The sequence below is a fragment of the Lupinus angustifolius genome, chromosome LG10 (assembly GCF_001865875.1).
Source record: "Lupinus angustifolius cultivar Tanjil chromosome LG10, LupAngTanjil_v1.0, whole genome shotgun sequence".
Taxonomy (NCBI): Eukaryota; Viridiplantae; Streptophyta; class Magnoliopsida; order Fabales; family Fabaceae; genus Lupinus; species Lupinus angustifolius.
The window spans coordinates 2,952,884-2,970,927 of NC_032018.1; the positions used below are offsets into that span (position 1 = coordinate 2,952,884).

An 18,044-nucleotide genomic window follows, 5' to 3' on the forward strand; every position below is an offset into this window, starting at 1 on the left:
ACCTCTTTCACCATGTTTTCCAATTCACTTCCATCTTAAAAAATACTCGAATTATTTATAAACTAATACATCTTTTCTGAAATAAGAATTGGACTTGTTCTTTAAATATCAAATAAATCAATGAGATGATGGCATATTAATATTATAAAGCCAAAAGCTAAGAAAGGTTGCTTAATTTGTATCAGGGAGAAAGACACATAATTTAAAATAATAAAGATGTCCCATTCACAGAGAACCTAATGGTATAAAAAGCATGGAGAGTTTTATTTAGAAAATTAGCTTAAATAATAAACTTTGAAAGTTACCAACTTTGAATTCAAATATACATCATTTATAATAAGATATTGGTCAGTAGCTAATGTCCAATTATACATCCAGTATGAACAAAATGTCAAAGTTTAGTTTGATTTATGTCAGTTACATTTATTGGAAGGAACAATCACAAACCCAAAAGAAATTATTTCCTTACCTATGAGGTGAGAAAATATGAAATATTTCATCATTTTGCATGCTCCATATCTGTCGTGGATTGCATTGTTCTAATAAGCACTGTTTAGTTTTTATTCTCATAGACAACTATATTTTCCCGTTTCTCTTCTCATCCAAAATTTGTTTCAAAATATAAATTAATAAAGCATAGGTGCAAATCACGCTATCTGATTTATTTTATGGCTTAAGTGCCAATCACGACTCCCATATCCAATGATGATGCTATAGAATGTTTTAACTTTTAAGCTAAAAGATATTAATTCCTTCGTATGCTACATAGAGATATGAAAACGATGCTATATTTTTATTGTATATACTCGAAAGTTCCATTTATTTAAAGAAATAATGTAGAATTTGGTTTGCGTAGTTGACCTATCAAGGGATGAACAGCAGAAAATAGAGCATGCTGATTGAGGAGTTGGGTTGAAAGCACAATTCACTGCTAAATTTGATGACCTCATTCTCATTCTGATTTGAAGAAGCATATGAAGCTGATTCAAGGAAGTTTATTATTCTCCCCTTAACAAAAGTTTGAGCGTAGAATCAATTTTGGTCCAATCTGGACATGGGCATAGTGTAATTAAGGGTAGAAATAGGATAAGACTTTGCCTTTAACATATAGAGTATAGATCTCGTCTATTTAAAAGTCTAGTCTGGCTTATTAACATATTTAAAGGTCTGTTATACTATATAATCTTGAAATATGTCATCATGTATATATTTAAATATGCTAATATTTCTACTTTTAATTAGATATTTTCTAACTTTAACAATTAAATTATACTTTTGTATACATTTTTATATTAAAATTACATATATATTATAATATTATTTATATTAAAATTGTATAATATAAACATATTGTATAATATAATTAAATAAGTCGCTCTCTTAGGTTTAATAAGCCTCTTGGATAACCTAAAATCTGATCTGTTAAAGTAAATAGGCTTTTTTAAAAGCTTAAACCTAATATATTCACACAAAAAGTGGTCTAACCTAACCTGTTATAAGTCGAAAAATAGTTCTCAGATAGGCGTCAAAACTAATATATTCACACAAAAAGTTGTCTAACCTTATAAGTCAAAATATAGCTCTCAGATAGGCCTCACTTGCACCCTTAAGTGTGATAGAGAACAAGAGCTCAAAATATATTTAGTTGTCTAAATGAGACTATGCTTATTGTTGTCACCTTTAAGCCCAATGTTCGGTGAAGGTGCTTGCCTAAGTAATCATATGGGAGATACTTTTTAGATCCTTGCTTTTAGTTTTGCACTCTATTTAAAAAAAAAAGTATCATAATTACTCTGAAGACAAAATACATTCCGACCATATCAACAAAATGAATTTTAACTTTACGAATAAATTGTTTTTCATATATAAGATAGGATTAAACCTCTAACATTATCATTGTATTTTAAAAAACTCACTTATTCATCAATTATACCAGCATTGTCGGTTTGAAAGGGAAAAAATGATAGAGCTTCTTTTATGTTCTTGCTAGCTTAATAGCTCATCCAATGAATCAGCTTAATTACCAAACTATAGTTTTATTTAATTTTAATTATCAATTCATTATAAGTTTTATCATTAAGTAGAAATACCACATAATATGAATCAAAAATATCAAACTGTAGAAAATTATTTCATTTTAAAAATGTGAGTGAATTATCTATCTTCTGGGGTTTGCCAAATACAACGTGATTATGTACTTGGAGTTCTTGCAACTGCATAGAACCATGGTCTAATTGTACAAATATGTGTTGTTTAAACATTGCTATATTGTTCAATGATAATCAGTCCTGGTCTAATTGTACAAACAACAAGGGTTTGACCATAAATCCCTGAAAATTTCAAGAATAATTCTAAACCAGATGATTTAAGATGATAATTGATAAGGCATCACTTTAGTACACGCAAACCACTGTATTCAACTATTCATTGTCCAATTAAAACCCAAACATCACCAAAGTTATGTGTCAAAAGTTTTGATTACAGTAGTTATACTATAGAATAAAGATAGTCAATACTGATTTGAGCAGTTATAATGCAACTTTTAAGTACTTAAAAAATTAAGAAATATTACACAGGCAGCAACATCAGTACATCACAGATTTGTAAGGAACAATAATACATTTCCACATATTACAAAAACAACAATCAAACATTAATTTCAATACGGGTCGACTATATGGATCGAACGACGCCATAATGCTTAATACGTGTCGACATAACCAGTGCCTTACAAATTGAGTGGGAGGAAGTTTGAATCCATATACCCGGATTTATATGCTAAAAAATAAGGTATGTTTGCAGTATCTATGGATACACTACTCCAAACTAGGAGCCACCTCTGTTGGATTGGACTCAAATACGTCGGAGTCAGATGAATCAGGTTCTTCTAAAAATTCTCTGGACTGAACTGATTCTTGGTACGCCGGAGTCTGCTTGAAATCTGTTGCTCCTTCATTATATGTTGCAACAGCAATCCCACAAGCAACTAACTGTGATCACAGTGAACATAGAAGCAATTAAATTGAATCTACTTGTGCAAATAGAAGATTTAGGCTACTCTGACTTTTCATATAAGATATTACTTGGCACCAAAGAGGAAAAATTACAACAACAAATAACAATTCACAAGAAGTAGAAGTTGGCACCATGCCGACTAGACAAGGGAAGCTGATAATGGTTAGAGAGACTAATCGAACAATTCTTGAGGAATATCTTAGGAGTGAATGCTAGTTGAACTATGCAATGTTCAACATGGGAAGAAGTTCTTCAGAATTCCTAGCCAACAATAACAAAATGTATACTAGCATGGGTCCAATGAATCCATTGTCCTTTATCACACATCAAATCTTCAGAACTCAGTTACCAACAAGTTGCGATCCAAAGAATTAGAACTGGTTAGGCAATACATGAACAACTGAACTTTTCACAAAGCAAAGTATTTGTTGTGAAATCCTCAGCATGCTTTATTTATAAATATATAAATAAAAGCAACATCAACAACGACAAAAAACTGAACTTATGTAAATAAATTAACAAAATACAACGAAACAAACATAAATTGTTTTTTTTTTGGTGAATTCACTAGAAGAAGGTGCAACACAAGGGCTTTCTAGGAGGTCACTTATCCAGTACAACTCTCAACTAGGCACACTTAATAGAATTTGTTTTAAGTTCAGTAATATAATGCATGAAAATCCATTAGAAGCACATTCAACATTGATGCAATAAAATTAGGTGTAAAACAAACAGCTATTGTGTTAAATTTCATAGTATAGATTTTACATTATACAACAATAACAACAACCAAGCTTTGTCTCGGTCGGGTACATAGATTAAACAACTCCACCATGCCTATTGTAAATCAAGTCAACAGACAACTCATTGTTTCACATGCAGTTCTTTAGGATGTGGCTCCTCCAAAGTGAGCGAATAAGGGTGTATCCACCCTTTGACTATAGAAAGTTAAAATTTTAATGTATATCAGATTAAATAGAGGGCCACACACCCTTACTTCACTTACCCTCAATTTAGAATGTTTTTTTCCAGTTTTTCTTGGTATGCTTCAACCTCCAACTATTGGGCTACCCTCATTTTTATTCAGTCTGCTTATTATGCCTTCTTGTCTTTGCCATAATATCACATTCTTTGAATTTTTTGTTATTTCTTCTACTTCCGAATCGAAAGCATCTTAACTTCGAGTTCGCTAATCCCCCCTTTTTCTCATAGCAACCACACATCCAACAGACAAGTACTAATCTACCAAAGCACTCACAGACACCTAAGGGTTTGTTTGAGGATTGGATTTTGGAGGGGAAGGAAGGGAACGGGAAGGCTTGGGAGCCAAGAAATACACTTGTGAAATGACTCTCATGCGTTCTTTTTCCCTTCCTTCCCCTCCAAAATCCAACTCCCAAACAAACTCAAAGTGTATCTCTCACAACAATGTTTCTTACAACAAGTCATGAGTGTTTTTAGGTAAAAAGTTTAATTAAGCACTCATGCACATAAACAAAAGACACTTAATTTGATTATAGCAACTTATCCAATTATAGCAACTTAATTTCCATAAGCTCTTCTTCTAAATGCCCCTTATCCAATACCCAGTTCCAATTCTAACACACTTCCACTTTTCACCCAAGAACAAAAGACACTTAATTTGATTATAGCAACACCTCAACAATTAAAAAGTTTCAAAATTTAAAAACATGCACATGAATGGAACATATAGAAATGGTTATTAAGTGAAGTTATTACCGAAAAAACAACGCCAAAAGCCCACAAATACTCAACGAAGAAACCCAATCCATCCCATTGAGGCCCTTCCCATAAATCTTTTTCTAAACCAGGAAGGTCTGGCAAAAAGTAACCATCATCAACGTCGGCAGAAGAATCTTCAATCTCAGCCGTTCGTTGAAACTCATCCTGATCCTGAATCGTTGTGGTGCCACGTCGGTTCCTGCCAGAGCGAGGTGAGAACTTCTTAGCTGAGACAAGTTGAAGATTTGTTCTTGTGGTGGTTGATGGAAGAAGAGTGAGGTGGGGACGGTGGTGAGAGAGGGAGGTGTATGGAGTTATAGTGGTGTTGCCGCATGGGATTCTAGCACTACCAGTTCCTAACGTGAACGCCATTGTGAGTGTTTGGTGGATAAGAATATGAGATAACGCGAGTGCCAAGTTTGTGTTGTGTGGATAAGTGAGACAATAAGACTCAAGTTTTTGATTCGTTGCGACTTGCGTGTTCCAATTCTGTTAATCGGTGGTGTGGGTTGGGTTCTCGCATTGGTCTAACTTTAGATATTTCATATTTATTATTGTCATTTATCATACTAATACTAATTTATTTGTGTGCTACTTACTTGAATTGAATGTCATTTCTTATATTTTTTTGTTTACTAAAAGTATCTATTACCCATAGGAATGAACTAATCATCTTTCGTTACTCTCGAGCAATAGCAGTGTTGTTAAAATTATATCCGATGGATACTATGTAGTTTAAACAATTTTAAGTCTTTAATAAATTCAAAGTCTAAATTACAAAATATATATCAATTCAAAAATATTAATTAACAACCGCAAAATATAAATAAATGACACAAGTTCACAACTCACTCTACAAAACAAATAAATTTGGAGTTTTAACATTTAACATCAAAGAGTCAAAGTTCTCTCATATTGATATTATATTTTTACACCAAATCATATCTTCAGACAATACTCAAAGATTACACAAATGTCACGGAGATTACACACGAATGTTAGTAACCAAAAGGTGTAATCTAAGTATGCATTGAAAGCATGTGTCTTGAAGTGTTGAAGAGTTGTTGGAAAGATTAATTACCTTGTAATAAGTTTTTAAGTTTTTTTAAAAAAAACATGTGTATAAAACGGCCGATTTAATCAAATATCGGTCAGTTCACCAGTTTTGATTGGTTTTTGACTGGTTTTGACTGATTTTGATACTTAGTTGATTTAAAATATGTACCGTACTGGTTAGGGTTCTGGTTTTCTGGTCGAATCGGCCGATACGGTACGATTTTTACATCATTGCTCAGGATGGGTGACTATCCTCTTAGAAGTTAAAGTTTTGAATTTTTTAGTATTTAAGATCAGTAGATCAATGTCAAGCTAATTATTTTTTATTATCTAAATACTAAAAAAAACATCTAGAGTATGAGGTTGTTCGACTTCCTATATTTTATGTATCAAATTCATATCAACAAGATGTTAATCTAGTGAGAACAATACTTATTAAGATGAGTAGTCATACACACCCAAAAGAGAATAATTCATTACCCAAAAATAAGAAAATATTTTTGATAGTACCAAAAATATCAAATTAATTATCTACTAATCATAGTTTTTGGACACAATTTGGAGATAAACTTTTGACTCTTTTTCCTCCCATTCCTTTTTTTCTTATCTTTTATCCCCTCCGGTCTTCTACCAAATACTAATTTAAATTGGAGTTGTTTCGTTCTCTCAACTATTAATTATAAAGTAATTCAAATGTAGTACAGGGTTAAGACCCAATCAATTTTCAGAAATAAAACACTTAATATTTTTAAATTAAGATACTTAGGCTCAATTACAAGTTCATATTCAATTAATCTGCCTTTTAATTTGTAAAATATATTGCATACCAAAATAAAAACAATAATAATAAATTTATGTATTTTTATATACATGTTATTTTATGCATCATCTAGTAGATGATCCCATTCCTCAAACAAAAATATAGTAGATGAACCCATGACAATATTCTTTTACACCTCTTTTTTGTGACACGGGAGTGGTATAGAGAAGAGAAAGCCTAGAAAGGGAGATATGAACCAGGTTCAATGTAAAGGGGAAAAAATACCTAAAAAGAACTGAATTTGTAATACATTAAACAAAATCTAATGGGATTTGGATTCTTGCAAACCTCCAACACTCTTCGACTATTCCTTTTTTTATAGCCAGAGGAAATTTATATTAGTAGTGTGAAAATTTATATATTGACTTTATATATTATATTTGTATCATTTTTTGAACAGTCAATAATAATTAAAAATAAATATAAATGATGGACTAACAATATATAAAACTCTTATATTATAAGAATATAAGTACACACAATATTTATTTATAATATTTTTTCAAGAATCATAATGATATATTGAAAATGTGATGTGTGATAGAGTGATTTTATAAAAACAATTCAGTGTTCATAAAAAATATTTGTCACTTATTTATATAAAATAAATTTATTTTTTGGCGCTTTGTTTGGGAATGAGATTTTGAAGGGAAAAAGAATAGAAATGATGACTTTGAAAAACATTCCCCAAGTTGGATAAAGGAGATGAGAAATTTTTGGAAGGTCATTCAAACAATCTATTTGTTTATTTTTAAAATTCTCCCAAATTAGGAGTTTGAAAATAAAATATTAAAATAACTAAATATTTTTAATAATATTATATAATTATATTATTATCTATTTCTCATTATCAATTAGATTTTTAAAGCGAAAATGAAAATATTTTTATATTATCATTAATTTATACAATCTATTCTAAATTTTATGCTCCAAAGAAGAAAGGGGATTTCCACAGTTTGATACATCTCCTTTCCTAGTAACTCCCAACAAAGCCTTAGTGATCTAATTAACATTTATAAAATTAAAGTTGAACAACATCCAAAGCCTTAGAATATGAATGACATAACAAAACTGCAGAAGGAACATAAGGGGCCCACTTCATTTCAAAGGAATTTAATAAACTGAACAACAAACCCTAATAATTATACTAGAAACTCTTCACATCTACCCTGTGCTACTATTTCTTCTTTTTCTACCCATTCTTCACAGATTTACATGTTCCACCCTACGAAACGTTTCGACTAAACCAAAACGTATTATATAGCCCGTAACGATTCTGTATAATCAAATAACCAATCCGCCGCCGTAAAAGTTCTGGAACCGTCGTCTTCGCCGTCGCACTCCGCAACCAGTTTGTTTTCAAACCCGAATATGTCGTAGTTCGGAATAATATCTTCAAAACCCACGAACCCCGTTAGGTCCAGCTCTTCCGAGTTGACCCGACCCGGTTCGTCACTTTCCGGCGCCGTCGGCGGTAACCCAAGTTCGTCATCAGAAGCTTCAAAGAGGTACCCAAGGTTTAGACTCGTCTGTAACTCGACGCAATCGGGTACCGAGTTCGAATCCACAGGGTCCAAACCAGAACCCGGTGCAAATATTTCCTCTTCGAAGCTTTTTATGACCGAGTCCAGCTCCTGAATCGCTGAGTCACGCTCAACCACGTTTTCTGAGTCAAGTATATCAAAAATGTCATCTTGTATCTCCGTATTTAAACACGACTCACCTGAGTCAACTCGGGTTAGCTCAGACTCACATGAGTTAACACACGAGTCAACTCGAGTGAGCTCAGACTCGAACGAGTTAACATCTGAACCCAAGCCAACTCGGTGAACCTTGGACTCAGGCTCCGAATCAGCTGAGTCAGATGGAACTCGCTTCCTCTTGTTGCATTCCTCCATCATAAAGGGTAGTTTGGGAAATAAAAAAATTGAAAAGGATAAAACAAGGGGGTGTTAGGTTTTGAAGATTGTAGTGTGGGAAAGAGTGAAAAGGAATGGTTGTAGAGAGAGAAAGTGGTGTTTGGGTGAGAGGAAAGAGAAGAGGAAGAGGGGTATATATAGTGGTGGAAAAACAAAGATAGGATAATAAGGGATTTCTTTACTTTTCTGATTCATGATGCTAGATTGAGACAGGCGCGTGTATATCGGACACAACATTATACTATTAGTATATAGATATAATTCATTTAGCATAGTTGAAAATGTAAATTTTCCTGAAAAATGATTTGTTTAATTTTTTTAACATAAAGTTTAGGACACACATTAAAAAAGCAGTGAATAAATATTTCAAAAGTTTGAAGATGAATAAATATAAATTTAAAAATAAGAAATGATACCTCTATCTGTCGTTCAGGATTTTCCTTTGCGACACAATATCTGTTGGCCATTATTACGAACAGTGGGAAGCTTTTTTCTTTTTTTGTTTCTCTTTTCTGGCAATTAACTAAATTTAAATTTGGAGTCTGAAGTCCGGTTGTAATCCACGCACGTACGATATATAATTTACTGTTATTTTCTCGTGGTTTAAGAAAAATTGGCTCTATTTATTTATGAAATTAAATTAGAGAGAAAGATGTTACAATTTAATTTTTTATATTGTCACTATATCATGCATCATCGATTTTTAACTATTATTATTTTTTCAAAAATAATAATTCAAATAAAAATAGATGATACATTGATTATATATAAATTTTTATATTGTCAGTTCATATATATTATACTCATTAAATTACACGTTTAAAACAATATGTGTTCCATATGCAGGACTTCTAAATAAAGTCTTCATTGGCATATACGAGTTTGGGGACTAGTTTTACATTTTTTAAACTCAGGGTTAGAATTCACCATTTTACTTTTTATATTTATTTTTTAAGTCGTATTCCATAAGTACTATTTTTATTGCCCTTTAATCACATATTTACTCAGGGTTCTTGTGTTTATTGCTTTAAATGATAAGGTACAGAGATACATGGTATAACAGTGTAATGTAATCTAACAATATTGTATTTTTATAAAAAACAAAAATAATAATATGAGTGAGTGTTGAACCATACATCTCTATCTTACCCGGTACAAATCTAATATCTCACAGTTTGTATCACTCTATGTGTTATGAACTTGTAATTGGTCAGAAAAAATATATTCAAGTTAATATTTAATTATTAAATATTTATTACAAGTTCATGACACATGAGATGGTACAAACTGTAAGACAACAAATGTGTTCATTATCTTACTCTATAAACAATAATTACTAAATTAGTGAGTAAATTTCTCATTAATTTACAATGAAAATAGTACTTTTCAATACGACTTTAAAAACTAAATATAAAAAGGTAAAATCTTGGATTGTGACCACAAGTTTTTAAAAATACAATCAGTCTTAAAACTCGTGTAAGTCAGTAACAACTTTGTATAGAAGTCTTGTATACCAAACACCATTATATAAAAGTGCATTATATTGATAATAAACCAAAAGGTTATATTAAATATGTAATAAATTAATTAAACTACTCTTGCTATATAAATTTCCCCTTAAGCATCTCAAAAAGTTTTATATAACATGATTATATTATTCTTATCTATCATTTATATTTAATCTGTGTTGATACTTTAAAAAATTAGCACAAATAAATATTGTTAATATACATTTATTATGGGGTTAAACAAATTATGCAATTACCAACAATATATTGATATAGTGGTGTAAATTTTTGCTAAATTTTTTAGGTCGAGAGTTCGATTTTTTGAATCAATACTTATGAACTGAATAATCACAAATCTCAAAAAAAAATTATTTCATCATCCCAAAATTTAAGAGGATATTTTTGATAATACTAAAAAAAATTATTCAATTCAAACCTGTAACTCAAATTGAATTGGGTTAAATATGTCCAACGTGTTTAACGAAACCATTCACAACTCCCCACTAGTGGTGGCTAGCATTTGTTTTGTCGTAATTTTAATTATTATTTTTATAAAGATTAGAACCCACTTTGTTTGACAAATTACAAGTTCTTAGTTTTTTATACTTATCCTTTCACTATATGCATGAAAAAAATCACTACTTTAAAAAATAATGTTCCGGACTTTACACCAGACTAGCTTTAATGACATTTCTTATTTTTTTATCAAACATATTAAAAAGAAGATTTCAAGTATTCACACCTAATCTGATATGAAGTAATCAAACTTAAATTAAACACAGTTCAATTCATTAGGTTTATAAGTTAGTTTGATATGTATATTACATATATTATATTAATATTTATTTATATATATATATATTATATTTTTATTCTTATATATAAACTAATTTTTTTATTTTATTGTTACTATACTACTATTTTTATGTTTATCATTATTATATTTATTTATATATATATATATATATATATAATTTTGTTAATATTTTTAAGAATAAATTAGTTATTTAACTTATTCAAATGTAATCACCAATTGTGCTTTCCCTTTGAATCTCTCACCTTCTTGCCGATTTATTTTGCTCTCACTTTTTTTCTGTTGACATCGTTTTGGATAGAACATAGATTATGAGCCTAACCACAACTTCTTTTATTTACTTTCTCCTCTACACGCCAGATTTATCAAACCGTGGTAGTAAAATATATCTGTTTCATCTCAAATATAAGTAATTTCAAAATATTTAACTAATATTAAATAAGTTATCGCAAATATATCGCTATAATTACAATTTATGTTCATTACGCTTTTCGTATTTTAGTAAAATTCTCACTTTCCCCATAAAACAAATGAAGGGTAATTTAGAATGTTGAGATAAAAAAATTATGAATATGAAGGTTATATCACTTTTATTTATCTTTATCAACTCTTTGTATGAATTAGGTATACTCAGAGGCGGAGCTTCTTTAGGGGCAGGTGGGGGCAACTGCCCCCTGAATTTTTTTTTCTAATTTACTTACCTATTTTACTATATATTTTTACCCTATACAAATTGTACATTCCTTCTAAAAATTATAGATATAGATAAAGTTTTTATATGTATAAATATAGATATTGTTTATAATATTTATTTCATTTATTCATTTGAGTTCATAATGATTTTGCACTTAAGATCACAAATTATCTTTGTCAAACTTTTACAGCAAAAGTCCTAATATTTTATGTATTTTTATAAATCATTTAATATTTATAACATGTATTTTTATGCAAAAATTATACCCATAGACTTTAATATGAGTAAGAAAATATTTATTTGAGATTTCAATTTCAACCTTTTATTATTGATATCGTTAGTAATTCATGTTTGAAAAATTATCAATCATCTCTGAATTAATTGCAACTTTGATGATACATTAAAAGTGAATGCGTATAATTTATTTGATTAAGTTATTCGTTTTATCTTAATTATTCTGGTTTAACTACTATAGGAAGATCATTTTCATTAACGAACACAACCAAATAAACTTAGGTAGTAAAATAGAAGATGAATTTCTTGTACGCAACATGATGATTTATATTGAAATGTAAATATCTAAATTTTTTACTCTTGATTCAATCATCGATGAATTGAAGTCTTTAACTAAGAGTAACACTTCAAATGAATGTACATTTTTCTTTAATATTTTTAATTTTTAATTATTATTATTATTTAGAATTAATATGTTATTTTGAAACATTGAAACAATTATCTATTTTTCTTAATATTTTTTTTATTTAATTAATATTAATTACAAATTACAATTGAATATCGTTGCCCCTTCTAGACTAAAGTTCAAGATCCACCACTGGGTATACTTATGTTATAAAGTGGACAAAAAGTATTTTGTTAGCTCAGCTTAATTTACTATGAGGTGCATATTGGGTGTGCAATCTCACTAGCTAGCTACTCTTCAAAAAAAAATTATGCACTATTAATATAAATATTTATATATAATTAATATGTTATTAACTGTTCATTTTTATTATTTTTTAAATAATTAATAATAATTTAATATAAATATTGATAATATAATGTATAAAATTTTTATACTATCAACATATATTTTCTCTTAAATTTTGAACTTAATATTTAAGAAGTTTAGATAGCTTCATTTGTAGTCAACTAACCTAATGAATATGTTTTCACATATCGAGACCATGAATAGGGTTTGTAAAATGGTCAATATTTTCTCAATAAATTAAGCGGTTTTCCCATTTGATCATTAGGTTTCAATTTTTTTAAATCAAATTATGTTGAATTGAATGTATTATTTTATTAATTGGGGGTCAATATGTAACATAGTTCTTTACTTTTTTTTATATATTGGATATCCATATCTAACTCTCAGTTCATCAAATGTACAACTTATATAAAGTTAAAAAATTAATTTTAGGATTAGAGGTGAAAGAAGCTTTTCATTACCCATCTTCCTATATCCCTTTCTCAGCCAGTGACAAAAAAATGAGAAATAAAAAATGGCACTTATCCAATTCTTAAACTAACGCCACTGTAATGCTTTTTAATCTGCACCTAAAAATGTGTTCAGATTCTCATATGGGTAACCATCAATCTCGTAACAAACAATAAATCTGTATTTTAACGTTTATTATGTAATGACACTTCAATAACTTTCACATGTGTTTAATTAATATGTATCCCATACTGATACTTAATTGATAGTATTCATAGTTTAATGAAATTATATTTTTGAATAACAAATAATTTATAAATGCTGCTTTTTCATACTCTTAAAATATTTTTCTGATATCTTATAGATACCAAAAATATTATATAAAATAGCATTTTAAAAGAGAGAAATGCAAATATAATCAATTGAGTAGGAGAGAAAAACAAAATATGCAATCAATCAGTAGACATATAGTAAGAGAAATAAAATAAAACATGTAAGAAATGCATAAGCACAATATTGATCACTGATGAAACGTGATTGATCATCTTACGATAATATGAAATTTATTTTGTATTTTAGTAATGTCCGGAGAAGAAGATGTTTCTTATTTGGAAATTCAAAGCATTAATTATATATATTTATTATATTCTATGTACAAATGTATCTAATCTCACATTTTTAAGAAAATATGTATTAACGTATTAGATAGTATCGTATTAACGTATTAAATATGTATTAAAATAGAGAAAAAATATATTATAGTGTGTATTTGCGAATTGAGATAGGGAGATGAATGAATAGAAAGGAGATGATAGGAAGAGGATGAAGAAGACGCAAGCAAAAAATATGAAGAGGATGAGAATGTTTGGTATAAGGCAACGAGTTGAACGCCAACGATTTATTAATATGGTGGGCTATGGTAATCAAAGCAAAGATAAGGATTCTATAAACCATGTACTAAATTAATGAAAACAACAAAGAAATAAAAATATATAATGAATATTTACATGTTTTTATTTATTTATAATATGATTTGAAATACTATATCTTTATTTTTGAAATAGATCTAAGATGGACGTTTGGAAAATCGAGGAGACAAGAAATACAGTAATTGTGGGTGAAGCGCAAGTGAAGACATTAGTGGGGTGCAGTACATTGAATCCTTAACAAATATTAGAGTTAGATGAAATGGTTGAGAAAAAGTAATGTTTATTTTAGCAAATTCCACAAACGGTATAATATTCAAATTCTGACGTTAACTTTTTCAACGAAATAATGTTCAAAAGAACATTAAGATTTTCACTCTCAAATATAAATAGATTTATGTACCAAAATAATAATAAATAAATTTAACAATTTTACATATTATGAATATAACTATTGATTGTAACAATTTTCCTTGGGTCAAAACTAAGAACTAGACATTAAGGATCTTGATGACTGCCCATTCTTTGTTTGATTTACTACATGGCCTAAGGTTTAATGGTGATAAAAATCTCAGATGTTAGACAACAATAAAATAAAATATATTGGAAATAAAAAACATACATTTCTAAAACAGTGAGACCATGATAGAATTGAAAAATATATTCGCAACTTTCAATCGTTAACAAATAATAACTGAAGCAAGAAACACCGCGTTATACTTGAAGAATAATATAAATGTGTTGCACCCATTATTGAAACAAACTTGTGACACTAGAGCTCAAAACAAATAATTATTGATTTTGGTGATCTGATGGTCGATTAAGTGATATAAGGTCTTGTTATATTCATTTGATAATCAAAATATTAATGATTCGATTATTATAAGTTACAATTGTTTGAAAAAGTAATCACATATCTCTAATTATATATTCAAAAGGGTGAAGAGATACCTTTAATACTACCTATAATTAATGTAAGTGTTAAAAATTGAAATAACACTCTTAGAACTCTTTTGTACGCTTCTTCAGTCAGAAAAAATGTCACTAGCAATAAATGAGTTATATTTACTATTCAGCCAATGTACAAAATTCATACAATATAAACTAATATATATTTTTTCTCTTTACTATTTTATCTCAGTTAGTATTTTCTGTAATTTAAAACTCAAATAAGTACTATCAAGGCGTGGCGAGATAACCAGATCTTCACACTTTGGCATTTGGGATGACATGAAGAGGTTGGAACTTGGAAGGGATGGGGAATTTAAGTGCATAAGAGTCACAAGGGTAGCATTTGAATTTCGAAACCCCAATCGGGTTAATGTTAAGGTAAAAGTTATGAGGGAGGGAATGTTGAGGTAAAAATCACCAACAAACAATTTACTTTTAGGCCAAACCACATAGGCAGAAGTATATTTAAACAACTCAACAAAACAAAAAAAATAAGCATGATTTTTTAAACAAAAACATAAACAGTGTAATCAAGTTCAATAAAATTGATATATTATGTAGGCATATATAAATAGTATAAAAGTTAATGTGTCTTTATTATTTTTTATTCATTATAAAATGAATTAATAAGTATAAAGATATATTATTTAAATAACTTTTATACTATGTATTATAATGAACTAAAAATAACGAATAATAATTATTGATTCAAATGTTATTTAAACTTGTCTAAAAAATATATAATATTTTATTTAACTCAATTACACTTATAATTTTTTATAAGAAGATTACTTATATAATAATAATCGGTATGAAAAGGTTTGTAGGTGTAAAAAAAGCACGAGTGTGTGTTTAATTTCATTAAAATTATATATGTTACTTACCTAATTTCGTATATCTTTAAAACTCATCCAAATACCAAGGGCAAAAATAACATTGCGATTTCAAAATAGCTATTTCCAAGTAGAGTACTTGTTACATACGAACATGTTAGGTGCCTTGTTCCTAGCACCTCGTTGAGTCCCACGAGTTCGAGAAATCACATTTAATAACTAATGTACTTTGTTGGCTCGGGGAGCAAATTTTCTATCCCAAATTTTATATATTCTAAGTATTATATATTTTTATTGTCAAAAAATATAAAATTAATTTATATTTTAATTTTATGAGAAATAAGAAATATATTATAGATGAAGTAATATAAACTTTGGAACAAAACACATGTTCCGGTTGGTAATTGTGGTACTGAGAAAGAAAATCATTTAATTTTTAGTTTAATAATTGTTTATTATATCATGGTACCGAGTTGTTTTAATAATTGTTTATTACATGTTCCCTTCGGATTGCCAATAACGGATGTAAGATTATAATTGATAAAAAGTAATTAATATTATTTTAAATATCGAGAATGACAGTTAACTATAAAAAATTTTTTAAAAAAGAATTGATGAATGATAAATAAAAGTATATTATATATTTAATAACAATTGTCCAAATATTCTTAACAAAAACATAAATATATTAATAACTATCAATAGTACTGTTTAAATTTTTTACATTCAACCAACAAGATTTAGTGTTAATGTGTCATTAGATTCTCAAGATGATAAAAAAGTCAACAAAATTGATTCCTATAAGTAATACTTATTAACAAAGACAACTATACACCATAGGATTAGTTGATTGTCAAAAAAATATATTCACAAAATTTACGTTGAAAAGTATTGTCACTATTTAAAATTAACCAACTCAATTTGCATTATTTAAACAATATCTTTAATAGACTTTTCACCCAAAAATTGATATGTTGAATATGTTCCTGACGTGGTCACACAGAGGTGCCACTGTCATTACTCTGCGGCCCACTGGCTGCTACTACTATTTAATCTCTTCAACAACTTCTTGTATCCCCACATCTAACTCTTGCAAATAATAAATTTTCCAGAAAAAAAATGTATATACTGACTATAATAATTTTATACATTATTATTACTATATCATTTATTATTTATATATAATTATTGTTTAACTTTTTAAATTAATGATGAATAATGTATTAATAATATATAAAGTTTTATAATTTGTGAAATACTACATTCAAATCTTTTATCCTACGTGTCCATATAATTTCGTGATCAATTAAAATAAAATAAAAACGTAACTTATATTTTAAAATAAAGAATTATTTGACCGGCTGTAAAATTATAGCAAATAAAATGAATTCAAATATCTAATTTCATCTCTTCTCAAATACGTATACAACTATACTGGTGTAGGCTTGGCAAGAAATACCACACGAGGACTCATCCCAATGATAATAATATTAATATTAAAAATGAATGATAAATTTTTAAGTGCATGACAGCATGAGCATTAATTAAATAGAAAAAGTATATGTAGGGTAAGAGTTTTATATATTATCGATTTATTATCTACTATTTATTTCCAATTAAATGTTTAAAAAATAGTACAAAGAATAATATTTAATATATCAATTGTGTATAAATATTTACATAAATATTTCAGTCTTACTTAATAGATTAACCATACACAATGAGGATTTGCAAATGTTATATTCAATATTCTCCAAATTCTAAACTTGTGTTTTTCAAAAAGAACTTTATATTTATTGAATAATATATATGGGGACCGCTCCCTTAAGCGGCACCTTTCAAGGGCCCCATTCCCGATGACAGCCTAACTGCGAATCTCATATGAGTCATGCTATTATGCGCCTTCGATGCATGCAGCAGGCCATCTCATCATGCTACCTCTGCCACGTGTCGTCTACCGCTATTGGCAATCCGAAGGAGAGAAGATAAGAAAAAATAGTACGAGAAATAAAATGAATTTTAAGAATTGTTTTATTAGTAATCTTAAAAAACACAAAGTTAAGAAGAGATATCCATATTTAAGGTTGTTTTTGTGCGAAAAGGTGAAAGTTCCCCATTGTTCACGCCCAGTCATACTCGGACTATCCCCTTATCCGAGAACTGTTCCAACCCAGTCATAATCGGGTCATCCCCCACTAACCTCAAAGAGTCTACTAGTATGGTCATCTTTGACCAACATAATAATCTAGGTGCAACTGTTCCAGCCCGGTCCTACCCGGGCTGTCCTCCTTCTATTCCGAGTATCGTGTGCAACATTCTGTATATCT

The 18,044-nt window shown here is 28.9% G+C and overlaps 2 protein-coding genes and 1 long non-coding RNA gene across 3 annotated transcripts; 1 reads left to right on the forward strand and 2 right to left on the reverse strand.

Annotated features, from left to right (window-relative positions):
- LOC109358765 lies at nt 1,975-2,780 on the forward strand. Its single transcript, XR_002109004.1, has 2 exons — nt 1,975-2,033; nt 2,499-2,780. It is a non-coding gene; the product is annotated as an uncharacterized LOC109358765 (long non-coding RNA).
- Nucleotides 2,520-5,228, reverse strand: LOC109358764. The gene is made up of 2 exons (XM_019603196.1): nt 4,756-5,228; nt 2,520-2,990 (listed from the first exon to the last, which is right to left on the reverse strand). The coding sequence occupies exons 1-2, from the start codon at nt 5,128-5,130 to the stop codon at nt 2,817-2,819; spliced, it is 549 nt and encodes a 182-aa protein (XP_019458741.1). The 5' UTR covers nt 5,131-5,228; the 3' UTR covers nt 2,520-2,816.
- LOC109358891 lies at nt 7,683-8,673 on the reverse strand. The gene has a single exon (XM_019603375.1). It carries the CDS (start codon nt 8,533-8,535, stop codon nt 7,891-7,893), a length of 645 nt encoding a protein of 214 aa, XP_019458920.1. The 5' UTR covers nt 8,536-8,673; the 3' UTR covers nt 7,683-7,890.